Below are 19,736 nucleotides of genomic sequence, written 5' to 3'. Positions count from 1 at the left end.
CCAAGGAGGAGAGACAGGTAAGTTAGTCAAGCCAATAGAAGAAACTAAGATGGGGAAGTATGAGAGGACTAAAAGTAAGGCTCCCAAGCCTATATTTTTTCCTCTCTACCCTTTCTAAAACCTCTACTGCAATCAAACTGGCATACTCACAATCCTCTCAGTTACATCTATAACCTTCCTGGTGTAATAAATGGAAGTAAAATTTTTAAATGTAATATTAATAAAATATTGTGGTTGCTGTATAAAATTTACTCTCATCAGGAGTCAGTAACTCTTAACAATGTAATTTTAATAAAAATTGAGATATATGAAAAAGGGAAATGAAGGAAGAGAGAAAAAAATCTCACCTATCTAGAAAAATACCTAAGCTGAAATCCCAAGCCTGCCAAGCCACCAACAAAAAGCCCTCAGCACCAACTGAGAAGAGAGAAAGAGAGAGAGAGAGAGAGAGAGAGAGAGAGAGAGAGGAGAAGAGAGAGCGCGCTCTGCCCCATACCTTTTAATCCTCTGTGCTTCCATTCCATATGAATGCAAAAAATGGGGTCTGGGGTAGGACAAACTTAGGGAGTGGTTTCTATCATCACAACCCCCTTGTGATTCTACTGGGAGACGAGCATGTTGAAACTCCAAGATCTACATGCCTAGTCTCCCTAATGAATCATTACAAATAACTGGTTTATATCTCTTACAAAAGGTGTATACAATATTACACTATCTAATGGGAAATTACAACAACTGGACATATGAGAGAAATAAAAGAGAAAGAGAACAAAACCAATGATTGGTAGGCACACTGACAAAAGGCCAAATAGGGGGCAGTCCCCTTTGGCATAAAAGTTTATAATCAAAATAAGTGTGTTCAACCCCCTTCAGTTCAATTCACTACATCCCAAAGTTCACTCTGGATCTCCCAATGCTGTGTATGACCTCTGCAGGCTTCCCCATGGCACCTTCTCCAGACAGTTCGCTTTCTCAATTCAGGGAATTAACGAACTTCTTTTGCTGAAATTACTCTCAAACAAGAAAAAAATTTAAATCTTGAATTTATAACAATTATACAATCCCTCCTGAGGAGGGTGTTGACTAACACCAGAATCACCCTGGGATACATGGTTGAGTTATGGGGGTATATGAACATAAAATTCTAAGTAATTAAGAATAAGCCCACAGCAGGTCTTGAATCAGAGCCCAATTAAAGTGATTTATGCCCTGCAAGCCTGTAGGACAATTGTAACAATGTAATGCTTATCTATTGGCAGCCAGAACTACAGAAAATTGCCATACTATAAAAGAAAGAAAAGGGACTAGATTCTGAAGCAAAAGGGAAATATGATTCCCTTGTCTCATTTTACCTTCCCTCTCAGGGAAAGGGGAGCCGAAATGGCAGCCAAACTGAGGTACTTGTTGGAAATCTGGCACGGGGAAATCCTGCATCTGATGTTGTTAAACAGCCGCTTCCTCAAACCTCAAAACAAATTCTCTACCTTGGTACAGATTCTCATCAATCCCACCAGGATTGGTTGGTTTCTTTGACCTTGTGCTTCTCAGCACAGTACAGTAGCTCTTTTGTGATTTCTTCTTCTGAAATCAGACATAATTATTAGTCAAAGTCCCATAAAATTTAACAATTAATGGCACGTTTTCTATAGTCTGAAGCTTTTTAGTATCAGACCAATGGCTGTGGCCCATCAGGCAAATCTGTCCTTTTGTTATTTCAAAAAGTACTCTACCAGCTTAGGGCAAAGTAAAAACTCTGAGCTCCAGAATTTAGCTACTAACAAATTGATTTAAAGAGATTAGAAAGTGAAGAAAAGTGAAGAAGACTGAGGGTATTCATTAAACCTTTGTAGTCTGCCAAATGTAATAAATGAAAAGTAAAAATTTTTAAATGTAATATTAATAAAATATTGTGGTTACTATTATGAAATTTACTCAAGTCCGTTAGTAGCTTTTAACAATGTAATTTTAATAGAAATGGTGATATATGAAAAAGGGAAATGAAGGAAGGGAGAGAAAAATCTCACCTATAAAAAAAAAATAATACCTGGGGGCAGCTGGGTAGCTCAGTAGATTGAGAGCCAGGCCTAGAGATGGGAGGTCCTAGGTTCAAATCTGGCCTCAGACACTTCCCAGCTGTGTGACCCTGGGCAAGTCACTTGACCCCCATTGCCTACCCTTACCATTCTTCTGCCTTGGAGCCAATACACAGTATTGACTCCAAGATGGAAGGTAAGGGTTTTTAAAAAAAATAATAATAATAATACCTAAGCCAAAACCTGTTATGAGTAAGATTAGATTAGCTGGTTATTAGGTATTGATTATGTATTGATTAGGAAGTACCTAGCAGGAAGGAGCTGGAGCTGGGAATTCCAGGTTGGAATGAAGGAGGAGGAAGTCTGTCTGTGCCCTGAGTGTGGACTCCATTAATGGTGGGCAAAACTGTTGCCAGCCTGGGAGACCTCAGAGCAAAGGACACCCTGCTTCCTGATTTCCCCTGGGATCCTGGGTGGTGTGGCATCTAAGAAAAGGACAAATCTACAGAGCCAAGAAAGGAGGAGAAGTTTGAAAACTGGAGGACAGTGCTTCAAGCAGAACCCTTTCTACCTGGTACCTGAGATCATCTTGACTCCTGGCATCCAGAGATGATCAGTGGATTGCAGTGAGAATCCCAAAGCCACAAAGTCCTAGTTGTACTGAAGCCTGGCAGGTTCCAGGTTTGAGGCAGAAACCCAGAGACACCATTTACAGCTCCTTGGGCCCTGTTAGTTTAGATCCCTTAGATAAGAGTAGAATAAGTCCTCCCATTGCCCTGTGGTTTTATCCTTTAGATTTTAAGTATAGAAATCCTTTCCCACCTTTTAGTCTAACATAATTAAAGCTGTTAAGTCCCTTTTACCTTGTTAGCCTGTTACTATATTCTGGTCTAGTGGAAGCTGGGTGACAGTTAAGATCAACTGCCATTCCTGTGGAAATCCAGTAAACTTTGGTCTCTTCACCCTGGTCCAGTCACTCATAAATCCTAGAGTGTATTCCCACAAACCACTTAGTTAATTGTAATATACCTGGTGACCCCATTACCTTACTTATATTTTCCTACAAACCCCAAGCCCAAAGAAAGAGAGAGAGAGAGAGAGAGAGAGAGAGAGAGAGCTCTGCCCCACACCTTTTAATCCTCCATGCTTCTATGTCCCACTCCGTACAACCCCAAAAATGGGGTCTGGGGTAGACAAACTTAGGGAGTGGTTTCTATCATCGAACTGAGTATTCCTGATTTTCTTCCTCACTCTTTCAGTTTCTCCTTTCAGACAATTTTTCTGAATCCTACCCATCCTTTAAGACCCAGCTGGTCCTTTGCCCTCTATGAAGCAGCCCCAGAGTGTGACTCTATCCCAAGATGATTACTCTCTACTCCTATATCATTAATTACTATTGCCTGTCCCATTCATTTGGCAATTAATCACTCGCTGCCTTATGACACCTATTCTGATTTGCCTTTTCTGGCTTGTCTTGTTGTTCAGTTTTTGATAAGTTATTATCTTATTTCCTCTACTAAATTGTGATTTCCCAGAAGGCAAAGGCAGCATCTGGTAGAGCTGAGCCTGGAGAAGACAATTAACATCGACAATTTTCTTGACAACAATGAAGAGCTTAAGCATCTCTGAGCTGAACACAGAGCCTCACTCACTTTTTCTATAAAATCAGACTATGATCAAGAACAGGAAAAAGACAGAGTGCTCCAAGATCCCAGGAGGAGGATCAATACCAGGGAAAAAAAGAAAAAAATAGACTTAGCCATGAGAGGAAAGGCTAAGCAGAGAAGCAAAAGGTCTTCTTTAAATGATTTTTTAAATTGTTTGTTTTTCTTGGATTTTTAAAAATCCCAGTTCAAAATGTAACATCTTAGGAAAAACCACTTTTTAAAAACATTTCCCTTTTCACCAATAAATCAGTGCTGAAACCTAGAAAAATAAAGCCAGCAGCAAAAAAAAAGAACCAAAGAATGGCCTGCTGATTTTCACAATTCTTAATCTGGCTGTGCTCTTCAGGTATTGTCCCATCTCTCTCTCTCCTTTTGAAGACTAGACCCACATTCTCCATTCTTTCCCCAACACCTTCCACTTTTCATCTATTTCAATGAAAATGCATTTTCCAAGAGCACCAGTTAAATCTATAACCTTTTCTCAGTTTTCATTTTTCTTGACTTCTCTGTAGAATGTCCCCCAGTGTATTAACCCCTCTCTCCCTGAAACACTTTCCTCTTGTTCCACTGATTTTTCACTTGTTCTTCCTGTTACCTATAAGATGTGACTATAACCTAAAGTTCAGTCCTTGGTCCCTTACCTTTTTAACCTGACTCTGAGAATTCATCATGCCTCTTGGATTCAACTATTGCCTTAACGTAGAAGACTCCCAAAAGTACCTTTCTACTCCAGAACCAAGCTCTAATCCCTCATCTCCAAGTGCCTAAGAGGGACAAGATAGCTAACTTCGGGGTTTTTTCCAGGATATCCCAGGGAAGAGAGTTAGACTTGTCCTGCTTGACCCCAAGAAGCAAAATGAGGAGCAATAGGCAGACCTTCTGAAGAGATATAGTTAGACTTGATGTTAGAGGGGGAAAAGACTTCCCAACAGTTACAGCTGCTGCAAAATGGAATGGGCTACCTTAAAAATGAGGATGCTCTTGATGTCTTTCAGGAAAGTGTGGAGTAAGGTACCACCTTATACCTATCAGATGGGCCAATATGACAGTAAAGGAAAATGATAAATATTGGAGGGGATGTGGCAAAATTGGGACTCTATGTATTGCTGGTGGGGTTGTGAACTGATCCAAACTTTTGGGAGGGCAATTGGGAACTATACCCAAAAGCTATAAAACAATGTATAACCTTTGATCAGGTAATATCACTACTAGATCTGTATCCCAAAGAGACGGAGGGAAAAGGGGTTGAACCTACTTGTACAAAAATATTTATAGCAGCTGTGATAGCAAAGAATTGGAAATTGAAAGGATGTCCCTCAATTGGGGAATGGTGGAACAAATTGTGATATGTGATGGTGATGGAATACCATCATGCTGTAAGGAATGATGAACAAGATGCTTTCAGAAAGAGCTGGAAAGACCTACATGAACTGATGCTCATATAACTTTGGAAAACTTACGTGGAAATTTGTTACTATATGTGATTTATAAAAAATAAAATATCTTTATCATTAAAAAGAGGGGGGAAAGATAGGTGGCTATTTGAAAGGGATGTTAGAAAATTCTTTTTTTTCAGGGGAGGGTTGGATTACATGATCACTAAGGTTCCCTTCAATTTAAATTCTGAAGCTTCCACTTCAATATCTCAACTAAAACATATGTAAAAATGAACTCAGTTTTTCCTGTTTTCTTCCCAATCAATATTTACAATTCCAGTCAACAACACCACTATTCTATTGACCTTCAGACATTAGCATGGTCTCTGGCCTCTCCCTCTTCTCAATATCCCCAGTTGCATCAATTACCAAATCCTATTTATTCTCCTTCAATATGCTTCTCCTCTCCCTCATTTTCTTTCCACCCCACTGACAGACACCAAGCTAATTTTGTCCTTTGTAAGGATATATATACTTAGGTATTACTCTAAAAGATTCCTGAGTAATTTTTCTGAATCCAATTCTTTCCATCTCCAGTCTCCTCCTACATTTTGCTGTTGATCAATTTTCCTAAAACACTGTTTTAAACCAGTATATCATTATCTTACTCAAAAAAAAATCACAATGATGTACTGGTTCCTACTAGATCAAAACTAGGTTCCTCAGCTTGGCATTCAAGGCCACCATCAACTGGTCCCAACTTACCTAGACATCTAGGCAGAAAAATGGATAGTGTGCTAGACTTGGAATCAAGAAGATCTGAGTTAAAATTTGCCGTAGATATTTACAAGCTATGTGACCCTTTGCAAGTCATTTAATATCTTTGAGCCTCAGTTTCCTCATCTGTAAAATGGGGATAAAAATAGCACCTACCTTCCAGGTTATTTTGAGGATCAAATGAGATAATATTTATACAGGGCTATATACATGCTAGCTATTAGTACTAATCAGCCTTCTCTTTCACTGCTTGCCACCTTCTTGCCAGGACAATCTCTTTTCAAGAAGCATGTATGTTGGTTTAATTTCTACATTTGCCTTTTTTTTTTTTAATTATTCTATCTCTTCTGCAAGGAAGTGAATTCTTATCTCCTCTCTCCATGTATCCAAAGTGTTCCCACTCTTTAAAAGGCTACTTCTTCCACAAAGTCCTTCCTGGCCAGCACAGGATGCACAGATGTCTTTCTCTAAACTCACACAGCACATGGATCCTAATTCAACACTTGCTAGAAAACTTAATATTGCTTTTTATTTGTTTCATGAATTTCTCTTTTATCTCCTTGATCAATTACTTAGCTCTTTTAAATCAAGGATCATGTTTTCTATTTCTTTTAAGATTACAGATCAGGTGGTAGAAGGTACCTTAGAAGGCCATCTGTCCAACCTTTCCTTCTCACCTCCACCCCCTAGACATGTTAAAAAATGAAGACATAAAGGCTTAGAGAGATTAAGAGATTTGGCAAAGGACAAAGAGATAATAAGGGAAAGAGCTGAAATTTGAATCTTGGTCTTCTGTCTGTGAATTCAGTTCTCCTTTGTCCCACAGTACCAAGGAGGAATTCAATGAAAGCCTGTTGACTTAAGCCAGATTCCTCAAACTGGTCTTGAGGGGACCTGCCAGATGGATGTAGTCTGGCTCTTAAAAGCCTATTCCATATGCATAGGTCACACTTTGGATTTCATTAAGACAAGGCTAAGTTAATAAAAGTATATAATCAGGGAAACAGGTTCTTAATTGAACAAATTATTATTCTTCACAATAGAATCATAAACCAATCTAAAAATTAGATACATTGATTGATAGACTATCAGTCACAATATTCCAGCAGGCAGGGTGGAATATTCACATTCTCAGAGCCAGGTTTATGGAGACACGCTGGGGTACATTCATTCTTAAATACAAGGAACCCTGGTTATCTCTCATAAATGTCTTAGTGTTTTGCTACATCTAAGAGGAAGGCAAATATGCAATCCAATCCAACTAACATTGATTAAACATTTGTTAGGTGCAAGGAACTGGATTAGGTGCCAGAAATATAAAGTTAAAGTAAAAAACAAAAATTATTAAGAAAATTTTAACCTCACAAAATTATAAACCTCTAAAATTCCTTCCCTACTCAGCAAAAAGGGTTTTTGAGGGTTTTTCCATACCCCTTTCCTCCTCAGTTTTATCTGCTCCTCATCTAAACCCATCCCACCAAATCTTATCAGAGATACTAAACTCTTTTCTCTGAATCAGCCATCTTATAGTCCCAAGTGCTCCCAGATGCCAAGATGTGAGACAGTTCCAGGAACCTTTGATGATGAGTGAATTGATGATGTAAGTGGATCAGAGAAGAATAGCTGGAAAGAGTTACCCTCATTCACTGCCCATATCTACAAACATGGAAGCCAAAAGCCACTGGACATGAAGGAGAGGTAGAAAGGTCCATGAAAGAAAAGGCAATCAGAAGTTGGCAAGATATCAAGACAAGCTATGTCTTCTCCTATGAATCTCTGGACAAGAGAAATCATACCAAGTAGGATCTGGACTTTTTTCTCAGTGAATATCTGAAAAAAAGTGTTTCCTAGCCCTTACTGCTCTTCTGCCTTGGAACCAATATACAGTATTGATTCCAAGATGGAAGGTAAGGGTTTAAAAAAAAAAAAAAAAGAAGTGTTTCCCAATTCAATGCCAGTGTATCATGTGCACAGGAAAAAAAAAAAAGAAATCTCAACTGCGTGTGCACATGTGTACTTACAATTAAAGCCACAACTAGGGAGGGGAAACAAGGGTTTTGTTCTAAGTGCCAACTCAGGAAGGGCACATTTAATCCCTTTGCTTTATGCCCCATGACTCAAAGTCTATCAGTCAGCCACCTCTCAGGGATAGGGTGGAAGGTAAGCCATTGGAGAGAAAGAAGAAGAGAGGAAAAGAGATCAATATTATAAACCAGCTGAGGAATGAGGAAGAGGATGAGAGGTCATCCCTCTTTCTGGCAAGACTGTATTTAGGATCAATGTCCTCTGTGCACTAATGTTTCCTACCCTGTCTTTTGAGCAAACTCAGTTGCCCAGTTTTCCCTAATGTACTGTGCCAGCTCTCCCTTGCCCCCCCCCTCCAAAAAATTGGTTTTTGTCCCAGGTGAAAAAATTTCTAGTTGTGTGAATGTTACACAGATAGTATAGAAAGCTATAACTTTAGAAAATCCATTAAATTGGTAGATACCAAATAAAACATCCCCCTCCCTCGGTTTTCTTTTTAGACAAAGCATTTTCAAGGCAACTAATACTTCTTTTATCTTCAATAATAGACGAGAACTGGGAACCAGATATTCCTGAATAGCAAAGAACCAATTCAATGAACCAATGGTTGAATCAATGAAGTATTTGAGAATCCTGCAGTATATCCAGTTCTAAGCAGAAAATAACTAAGAAATAGCCAGACTTTGAATAGGAGAGAAGACTTGTATTTCTATGGAAATTTTTGCAGTTCTTTTAATGACCCAGAGCTTCTCTCCAAAACAAAGGTCTATCTTTGTAATAGCAAAATCTGCTGAGGAAGTATGGCTGTGAGTCATAGAATACCAAAGTCTCTGAAGAAGTTAAGTTGAGCATCACCCAAGGGCAAGAAGAGACACACAGTGGGTAAAATCAAGCTGCAATCAATTAGAAAAGAGGGATTATGCAGGAAAATGGGCATAAAGAATGTCATCCAAGAAACATGGTAGGTCTGAGGGAATGGGCCATTCTTGCTGTAAAAGCAAAGGACAACCTACAGATTAAGTAGTCTCTTTTGTTACTCCTACCATGTTAAGAGAACTAGAAGAAAGTCCCTAGCATGTTGGATGGACCCTCTGTGGTAGGTTTATGAAAGGACATGGACAAATGTCAGACAGAAGAGGCAGGAATAAATATAGTAGATAGATTGTGGCCTTTGGAAGGAATACTTACATTGATATGACCACTGACCCAATAATATATAAGATAATAGACGATTAAGGAATAAATTGTGTATAGTATAGAACATAAGAACTTTTTAAGTAAGAGTTTCAGGGAAGTAAAAATCATCATGCATTCGAGTAGTTCCTGAGGATATCATGAAAGAGGGGACTTGAACTAGAGCCTGAAGGAAGGGTAGAACCTAGATAGATAGATGGAGAGGGGAAAGAACTTAGATAAGGAGAGCAATGTAAGCAAACCCAGAAAAAAATTATAATTTCAGTAATAGCAATATGGCTACTTTTAGGGACTATTGATCCTCTTATTTCCATTTAGCTTAAGTTAATATTAAAATTAATCGGCTGAGGAAACTGCAGCAGAAACAAGCCAAACCAATTGTGATAAATGAATGAGATTGAATATCATAAAGAAAAAGGAATTCAGGAAAACATGGGAAGATTCATATGAATTGCTGCAGAGTGAAGAAAACAGAACGAAGAGCACCATATTATTCACAATGATAGAAATTAAAACAATACTAAAATGCAGCAGAAAATAAGTTAAGAAAGTACAATGATCAATAAGTACAATATTGGTGCCCATTTAACTAATATTAAAACATACTATCTTCCTCTCAAGAGAGATAGTAGATCACAGGTAAAGAATGCTAGGTACTCTATCAGTTTGGGCCAGTTTTTCTGAGCTGTTTTGTTTTTCATTCATAAAGAAAGAGCACAGGACACTAATAACTAATTGTTAGTGGAATTGTAAACTGATTCAACCATTCTGGAGGGCAATTTGGAACTACACCCAAAGGGTGATAAAACGGTGCATACCCTTTGATCCTATAAAACCACTACTAAGTCTGTGTCCTAAAGAGATCATAAAAACGGGGAAAGGACCTACTTGTAAAAAATATTTGTAGCAGCTCTCTTGGTAATGGCAAAGAATTAGAAATTGAGGGAATGTCTATCAATTGGGGAATGGCTGAACAAATGTTGGTGATGGAATACTATTGTGTTATAAGAACTAAACAAGAAGATTTCAGAAAAAAGCTGGAAAGATCTACATTAACTGATATGAAGCAAAATAAGCAGGCCTGGGAGAACACTGTACACAGTAATAGCAATAGTGTACAATGATCAACTGTGAAAGACTTAGCAACTCTCAGCAATATAATGATCTGAAATAATTCTGAAGGACTTAAGACAAATAATGCTATCTACCTCCAGAGAAAGAACTGCTGGAGTCAGAAGTAGAACAAAGGATATTATCTTTCTTTTTTTAAAAAACATTTATTAATATTCATTTTTAACCTGTTTACATACTTTATGCCCCTACTTTCCCCTTCCCCCCCTGCTCTCCCCCCCCACCCATGGCCAACGCACATTTCCACTGGTTTTGTCGTGTGTCCTTGATCAAGACCTATTTCCATATTGTTGTTAGTTGCATTGGTGTGGTCGTTTCGAGTCTACATCCCCAATCATGTCCGCCTCAGCCCATGCATTCAAGCAATTGTTTTTCTTATATGTTTCCTCTCCTGCAGTTCTTCTTCTGAATGTGGGTAGCGTCTTTACCATAAATCCCTCAGAGCTGTCCTGTGTCATTGCATTGCTGCTGGTACAGAAGTCCATTACATTCGATTTTACCATAGTATATCAGTCTCTGTGTATAATGTTCTTCTGGCTCTGCTCCTCTCACTCTGCATCAGTTCCTGGAGGTCTTTCCAGTTCACCTGGAACTCCTCCAGTTTATTATTCCTTTTAGCACAATAGTATTCCATCACCAGCATATACCAGTTTGTTCAGCCATTCCCCAATTGAAGGACATACCCTCCTTTTCCAGTTTTTTGCCACTACAAAAAGCACAGCTATAAATATTTTCGTACAAATCTGTTTATCTATGATCTCTTTGGGGTACAAACCCAACAATGGTATGGCTGGATCAAAGGGCAGGCATTCTTTTATAGTCCTTTGAGCATGATTCTAAATTGCCAGCCAGAATGGCTGGATCATTTCACAACTCCACCAGCAATGCATTAATGTCCCAATTTTGCCACATCCCCTCCAACATTCATTACTCTCCCCTTCTTTCATTTTAGCCAATCTGCTAGGTATGAGGTGATACCTCAGAGTTGTTTTGATTTGCATTTCTCTAATTATTAGAGATTTAGAACACTTTCTCATGTGCTTATTGATACTTTTGATTTCTTTACCTGAGAATTGCCTATTCATGTCTCTTGCCCATTTATCAATTGGGGAATGGCTTGATTTTTTTATACAATTGATTTAACTCCTTTTATATTTGAGTAATTAGATCCCTGTCAGAGTTTTTTGTTATAAAGATTTTTTCCCAATTTGTTGTTTCCCTTCTGATTTTGACTACATTGTTTTTGTTCGTACAAAAGCTTTTTAGCTTAATATAATCAAAACCATTTAATTTACATTTTGTAATTTTCTCTAACTCTTGCTTGGTTTTAAAATCTTTCCTTTCCCAGAGATCTGACAGGTATACTATTTTGTGTTCACTTAACTTATTTATAGTTTCCCTCTTTATATTCAAGTCATTCACCCATTCTGAATTTATCTTGGTGTAGGGTGTGAGATGTTGATCTAAACCTAATCTCTCCCATATTGTTTTCCAAATTTCCCAGCAGTTTTTGTCAAATAGTGGATTCATGTCCCAAAACTTGGGCTCTTTGGGTTTATCATACACTGTCTTGCTGACGTCATTAACCCCAAGTCTATTCCACTGATCCTCCCTTCTATCTCTTAGCCAGTACCATATTGTTTTGATGACTGCTGCTTTATAGTATAGTTTAATATCTGGTACTGCTAGGCCCCCTTCCTTCACATTTTTTTTTCAATATTTCCCTTGATATTCTTGATCTTTTGTTATTCCAAATGAACTTTGTTATAGTTTTTCCTAATTCAGTAAAGAAGTTTTTTGGTAATTTGATAGGTATGGCACTAAATAGGTAAATTAATTTGGGTAGAATGTTCATTTTTATTATGTTAGCTCGTCCTACCCATGAACAATTAATGGCTTTCCAATTGTTGAGATCCAGTTTTATTTTTTTGGAAAGTGTTTTGTAGTTGTTTTCGTATAATTGCTCTGTTTGTTTTTGGTAGATAGCGTATAATTGCTATGTTTGTTTTTGGTAGATAGATTCCCAAGTATTTTATATTGTCTAGGGTGATTTTAAATGGTGTTTTCTCTTTCTACCTCTTGCTGCTCTAATGTGTTGGAAATATATAGAAATGCTGATGATTTATATGCATTTATTTTGTATCCTGCAACTTTGCTAAAGTTGTTGATTATTTCTACCAGCTTCTTAGTTGATTCTCTAGGATTTTTTAAATAGACCATCATATCATCTGCAAAGAGTGATAGCTTAGTCTCCTCGTTGCCTATTTTGATACCTTCAATTTCTTTTTCTTCTCTAATTGCTATTGCTAGTACTATGTTGAATAATAGAGGTGATAATGGGCATCCTTGTTTCACTCCTGATCTTATTGGGAAGGCTTCTAATGTATCCCCATTGCATATAATGCTTGTTGATGGTTTTAGGTATATACTGTTTATTATTTTTAGGAAGGGTCCTTCTATTCCTATACTTTTCAATGTTTTCAATAGGAATGGATGCTGTATTTTGTCAAAGGCTTTTTCAGCATCTATTGAGATAATCATGTGATTTTTGTTTGTTAGACTGTTGATATGATCAATTATGTGGATGGTTTTCCTAATGTTGAACCATCCTTGCATTCCTGGTATAAATCCCACCTGATCATGGTGGATGATCTTCTTAATTACTTGCTGGAGTGATATTATCTTTCACATTAGTTTATGTACAGTTTTATTTTGGGGTTTGGGGATGTTGGTTGTTTGTTTTTTTTTTAATCCCTCTCCTTCCATCTTAGAATCAATACTGTGTATTGGTTCCAAGGCAGAAAAGAGGTAAGATCTAGGCAATGGGCGGTAAGTGACTTGTCCAAGGTCATACATCTAGGAAGCATCTGAGGCCAGATGTGAACCTAGGACCTCCTATCTCTAGACCTGGTTCTCAATCCACTGAGCCACCCAGCTGGCCCTCTGGGTTTTGGTTTTACATGAGTACTCTCTTACAACAATAACCAATATGGTAGTATGATTTGCATGATAATATGGGTATAATCCAGATCAAATAGTTTACTTTCTCTGGGAAGGAGAAACAAAGAGAAGGAGAAAGTTTATTCCAATGTTATAATATCAGAAAATGTATGTTGAAAATTGTTGCTACATGTAATTGAGAAAATAAAATATCTTTTTAAAAAAAAGGGAGAGTACAAGGAAGAGGATTATACAGATACAGTTTGAAAGTAAAAATGCATTTGCAAAACTTTTTTTTAAAAACCAAACGAGTGTTTATTTGGGTATATGTTTTGTGGTTTTGGTTTTATAGGATTATTCACTTACAAAAATGAATAATACAGAAATATGTTTTGCATGATAATATATGTATAACCCAGATTGAATTGCTTTTCAGCTCCAGGAGGGGGTTGGGAAGAAGAGAGGAAGACAATAACTTGGAAAAACTTATGGAAATCTGTTATTAAAAAATTTTTTTAATCTAAAAAAACCCCAAACAAACAAATTAGCATTCCTCAGGCAAAAAGGCTGTTCAGGACAAAAAAAATCTCATCACTAATATACAAAGTAGATAGGTCAGGCCCAGTTAATTGGGGGCTGTCTGTATTCACACTAAAATATTAAGTTAGTACTAATTGGCACTGGCCAGTACTCCTATCCAAGACAGGAGGGAAGGGTGATTCCAACAGGCTTAGTCAGTTTACACTAGGAATCCTATACCCACTCTCAGATAAATGTGGGTGACAATATTTCTGTTCCACCAGATCTTCCTAACTAGAAAGTATAAACTTTCTTGCATTTATCTCTTATAGGTCAAATGTGGAAATGTATTAAATGCTGCAATTAATATTTTGGTACTTATGAGACCTTTAGATCTTTGACCTCCATGGAGTATATGCCAACAGTAGGATATCTGGTTCGATGGATATGGCCATTTCAGTCTTTTTTTTTTTTTTTCAAAGAATAATTCCAAATTGTGTTAGACTAAAGATTGTTTAGTTACTCTCCAAATGATGGGCTAATGAATAGCTCCACTAACAGTACGCCTGCCATCTCATTCCCCTTAGATATGATTTCCATCTTTTATCATCTTTGCCAATTTGTATGAACGCCTTAGGTTTATGGAGGAGGAAACTTATGGCCATCAGCATTCAGTGACTTGTCGGAGTTCAGATAAATGATAGTGAGGATTAAAACCTAGGTTTTCTAACTCCAAATACAGAATTTTTTGCCACCCATACCAAAATGTCTCAAAACACTAAACACGATCCCATCTTTTTATGGATCAAAGTTTCCAGCCCTTCAGAATATTTAGTCTTGGATCTCACTAGAAGATAGAGAGGATCTGCCTAGGAATTTGATGATTAGCTATCTCCTGATCCACTCACTTACATGATGCTAGACAGTTTGCTTGACTTCTCCATAGTACATTTTCCATTCCTCGGAGCAGTGATGGGCAAACTTTTTAAAGAGGGGACCAAAGGAAAGGAAATGCTCATCTGTCAGTCTGTTTCTAAGGCAACTCTTTTGAAGTTTCATTATATTGTATCCTACTCATTGTATTCATCAGATTAGGATAGAAAGGTTCAGGGGGACAGCATCTGACCCAAGGGCAGTAGTTTGCCCATCACTGCCTTAGAGAATGGAAATACTTCCTACCATCCTCATGACAGATGCCACAACTGTCTACACAATCCCTATACAAGAATGATTCTAGATGTAAAGACTCAAAGAATGGATCCACCCTGGGACAGGTAGGCAGGCCAACCTAGAATACTAGAATTTGACACTGAGAAACACCCTTGAAGTCATCTAGTCTAACCTGCACTTGAGCAGGGATCCCATTCAACCCATCCCTGATAAATGATCATCCAATTGCTCTACCTGAAGACCTCTAGTAATAAGGTCTTTCTAGTTTTCAATTTTTATAAAGACGCCTAATCTTATGAGGATAAGGACTATAGGAAGGAAACTTGAATGCTGCTAACTCAGGCCTTGATTCATTCCACCTCCCTCAGTCTCTCCTCTCCTCTGACTGGATTGTTGGCCAAGGCAGTTCCAAACTCCTCCCAATGCCTTCCTTTATAGCAGGCGGAAACTAGACCCTCAGCTCACTTCACTTTGTATCTGCTACTCTTCCTAGTTTCAACTCCACAAAATAATGATAGACCAGTATTTATTTACCTTCCGTCTTCTTTTGTGTGTTGTTCTCCCTGGCCCGTTTAGATTATAAATTTCTTTAGGGCAGAGACTGTCCTTATTTTTTAAATCCCCAGTGCTCAGCATACTATCTGATACATAGTAGGTACTTAATAACCATTGATTGGACTGGAAAAGCCTCCTCCTTCTACTCTTAGCCCCCAACAATACCAGTTTTGCCCGCAAGGCTTCCTTGTTTAAAAGAAAATTTTGCATTTGCTAGCACTTTAATTTTTGCAAGTATTTTTTTCCACAACCATAGGATATAGAGATTATAACCCAGTCCTAAAGATAAGGGAACTATGGATCATAAAAACTAATATTTGAAGTAAGTAAATGCTGATTGATTATCAATTTAATTCAATTCAATAAATATGTATTAAGTATATTAATATTAATATGTAAGGCTCTAAGTGGTATGGGTTGGGGATACAAAGACAAAAATGAAACAGTCTCTGCTCTTGAAGGGCTTATAGTCTACTAAAGAGATGCAACATGTACTCCAGTAAAGAAAAATTATATGAGTAATTTCAAGAAGGAAAGAATGCTAACTATTTGAGAGGAAGCAGGAATGACCTCAAGCATGAGATGCCACTTGAGCTGTGCTTTGAAAAGCTGAGGCACAACTTGAAACTAAGGGGGCACCTCTTATTTAGAAATGGTTAAACAAGTTATGGTATGTTAATATTTTGGAACACTATTGTGTCATGAGAAATTATGAAAAGGACATTTTCAGAAAACGTGGGAAGACTTGTATGAACTGATGAAGAGTAGAGTGAGCAGAACCAGAACTATTTATATAATAACAACATTGTAAAGATAATTTTGAAAGATTTAAGAACTGTGATCAATGCAATGAATGACCATGATTTCAAGAGACTGGTGTTAGAGCATGCCACTCCCTGAAAGAGTATTCGTGGACTCGAGATGCAGAAAAGAACTTTTTTTTTTTTGGACACTTTAAACATGGGATTTTCTTTTGCTTGACTATGCAACTTATTTTTGTTTTCCTTTTCTCCAATGTAGAGAGAACAGGGAGGGAAAGAAAATAAGCATTAACTGAAAAAATAAATAATTGAGACATAGAACAGGAGAAGTGAGTTTTCCTCAATTATATAGCTTGTAATGTCAGAAGTGGAAATTAAACCTTCATAAAGAAACATATCCAAAGGAATCAAATTGAAATTTCCTATCTGGATTTCCAAGGCTCAGTAGAGATTGGATAGTTATTCTCCTTTATCTCCATACCTCATCCCCCCAAAAATGAAGAGAAATAGTCACTCAGTGCCCATTTTGAATAAACTTTCTCCTTTCACATTCTTCATTTTAATGCTATGGAATATACAATAAAGAATAAGATATATTAATTATAGCAGAGGGTAATAACAATTCAAAGCAACAATGTTTTTGATACATGTAATATTTCTAAGAGTCCATGCCAAATAGTGGTCTAGAAAGGAAGAACTGTTTGCTCTAGGTCTTGAAGGATAGGTGGAATTTGGCTCCTACTTTCCTTCCCACTGTCCCCAAAGTGAAAATATTTTGCATTTGGCTTATTCACATCAAATGTGAAGTCCCCAGGTCACCAGCACCTGGGTCTGGGTCACCTGATACTATCATCATATGGGCTAAAAACTTTTAAGTTCATTTTAAACACTGCCCTAAATCACTAATGTACATCTGCTCCAAAATATCATAATATTTTCCAAATCCAAAAATGATTTTTTGCATTATCTGTCTCAGTGATCTCCATGACTACTAGTATTTGTAATCAGAGGTTCTAAATTCAAATGATAGCTCTGCCACTTACCAAATTTCTGACTCTGAAAGGTAACCTCTCTAGGGCCTCAGTTTCCTCATTTCTAAAATAGAGGGATTATCCTAGAGCAATGTCATACTCGAATAGAGACAGATTTCTGCAGGCCACATACTGATTTTGAACACCATAACTTAACATTATCTATATTGGGGTTTTAAAAAATAATTTTGTTAAACATTTCTTAGTTACCATTTCATCTGGCTCAGACCACAATGCAGAATTTGAAGGGGTCATCTATATGCAGCCTGAGGACCTGAGTTTGACACCTCTGGCCTAGAGGAGCTCTAAGGTCCTTTTCAGCTCCAAGTATAAGATGCTATGGCCAATAATGGAAAAGTGAGGTGTGCAGATATTTTTCCCTTTTGGCCTCCTTTTCAGGCAAATGACCACTTATTTCCTCCTAAGCACTGTAATAGTGGTCTGTCTTTTTTATTTTTAACTGTATATATGAGTTTTACTCAACATTGTAATTCATAAGCAATCAACTCAATTTGATAAGCAAAAATCTGTATATAATAACTATTACATAGTACTTAATAACATAATAAAAGATATAACAAGTAGTGATAAGCCTGCCACTCTCCTAGAACCCAGTGCCCATGAGGCACAAGACTGATTTAGACTTACGTATTCTGGGAAATCTACAATTTGAGTTTGAGCTCAAACAGGCAGAATAATGTAACACAGAGCACTCCAGGATATTGGACTTATATCTCCAGAGGCTTGGTGGTCATCAGGCACCAGTGCTAAATCCTAGGGGAATGTTGGACCTGGAACTCACGAACAATATAAGGAATACACCAGAGATTTGAGTGGACAGTTTGCATTCCTAAGTGACTGGATGTGAACAGTAAAACAACAATTCTAACTTTGAAAATAGGGAAGGTGTTAGGAACCAGACACTTGTTCGAGAAAAGCAATTCAACAAAAATTAAAACTGAGCCCCTTAAAACACCTCCTAATTTGTGAAAGTTCTCTGCAATTCTAGACAGAACATCAGATTGGCCTGCCTGGTGCCTCCTCTCTCCTCCTTGTGGGTTTCCTTCTTTACCACAATGAAGTTCTAACTTTTGTTGAAAACTGTGGTTCTAGGTTGTCCTTGTTCACTCTCAACATGCATCATTTTTTGTGGACACCATTTGGTCTGCCCCTACTCCCTGTCTAGGAGAAAAGTAATAACAATTTTACTTTCAGAGGGTAAACTTTTAGGAAAAAAAGGCTGGGACAAAAGGTCCTAAAGGATTTTTGTGGGGCTCTGACCACCTTGGCTTCAGTGTAAGCCCAAATGCTATTCAGATTCGTGATAGTGTCTTTGCCATCCCAGTGCTCCAAGCATACTGATACTCCTGAAACACACATATACAAAAACCTAGCAAAATTCCACATGGAAAAAAAACATGCTAAATCCCACACATTCTTAGCCAGACCAAATAAAGGACAACCAAGCCACGTAAGGAAGGGAGACAGACATGTCCCTTCTGCTGTCAAAGTGTGTGTGGTTCTATTTGGGATTGTATCTAGTCTCTGGGAGAGTTGTGACAACAGGTGAGTGTGCATGGAGACCAAACATGGGCCAAGCACAAACCCAGAGTTCAGGCCTGCTGCTTAGAAATGATCAGGCTTTACCCACAACTTTTTCTGTCCCTCCCCCACCCCCTTGCTGTCTTCCAGGCCCAAAGCCATGGCAACAGCGCTGCCAGTGTCTCCAGCCAAAGACCAGTTGGCAAAGAACTGGGTAAAGTGCCGTGAAAGAAGGGAAGAGAAGGCCCCCTTGCCCTTGGGCCAAGTGGTGCAGAGATGGTCCCCAGTACCCAGATCCCCAGTTTGCATGCTCTTCCAAGATCGTTCAGGTTTTCACAAGAGTCTGTGCCCTCAAAGAAAAAGGCATTGGGATGGCAATGGACAGATGTTCCTATCTCCAAGTCGACTGTCTCAGCATAAACACTGTAACCGCCTGTTGAAGCACAGTAACCTGTCCCAGGACAACCACTATGTGTCACCCAGGAAGGGTGCCCCACCTCCACGTGAATCCAGAGATCGGGGATGTGCCACTTCCCTCCTGGACACCCACAATCCTGGCAGCGCTGGGGAGGGAGGAAAGTTAAGTGTGGGGAGGGGGTCTTCAGGAGCTTGGGGCCAGGAGGGAAGTGGAGGAGAGAGTGGGCAAGGAGCCCAAGGGCGTACGGGAGCAGGAGCAGGAGCGGGTAGGGAGCGGTTACTCACAGCGCAGTCACGTCGGGCGGGATGGGCAGCTCGGGCCCAAGCCCTCGCAAACCACGGCCAGAGCAGTTGACGCTGCAGGCACCGCCGGGCCCCGGTGTGCAGTTGCAATCGAGCCCGCAGGGTTGGCAGCCCAGGTCTGGGGAGGCAGAGAGGCCCCCGATGCAAAGACCCAGGCAAAGGCAGAAAGCGAGTCGGGCGGGGGCGGGGGCGGGAGCAGGGGGCGGCCGGGGCCCGCCATGACCGTGCGGGGAGGGGGCTGCGAGCGGCGGCCCCTGTCCCCGCGGCATCGCTCAGTGCACCCTGCGCATGGCCC

The 19,736-nt window shown here is 38.9% G+C and overlaps 1 protein-coding gene across 1 annotated transcript in view; it reads right to left on the bottom strand.

Annotated features, from left to right (window-relative positions):
* The window catches only part of PKD1 (polycystin 1, transient receptor potential channel interacting), a 125,216-nt gene extending 105,506 nt beyond the window's left edge, over nucleotides 1-19,710 (bottom strand). The window contains exon 1 of the mRNA XM_044657233.1: nucleotides 19,424-19,710. Coding sequence (XP_044513168.1) covers nucleotides 19,424-19,710 — 287 coding nt within the window. The remainder of the gene's footprint in view (nucleotides 1-19,423) is intronic.
* Between the last annotated feature and the right edge of the window lie 26 nt (nucleotides 19,711-19,736).

This window comes from Gracilinanus agilis, chromosome 1 (genome assembly GCF_016433145.1).
Source record: "Gracilinanus agilis isolate LMUSP501 chromosome 1, AgileGrace, whole genome shotgun sequence".
Lineage (NCBI taxonomy): Eukaryota > Metazoa > Chordata > Mammalia > Didelphimorphia > Didelphidae > Gracilinanus > Gracilinanus agilis.
This window is presented reverse-complemented; position numbering and strand designations above follow the sequence as displayed.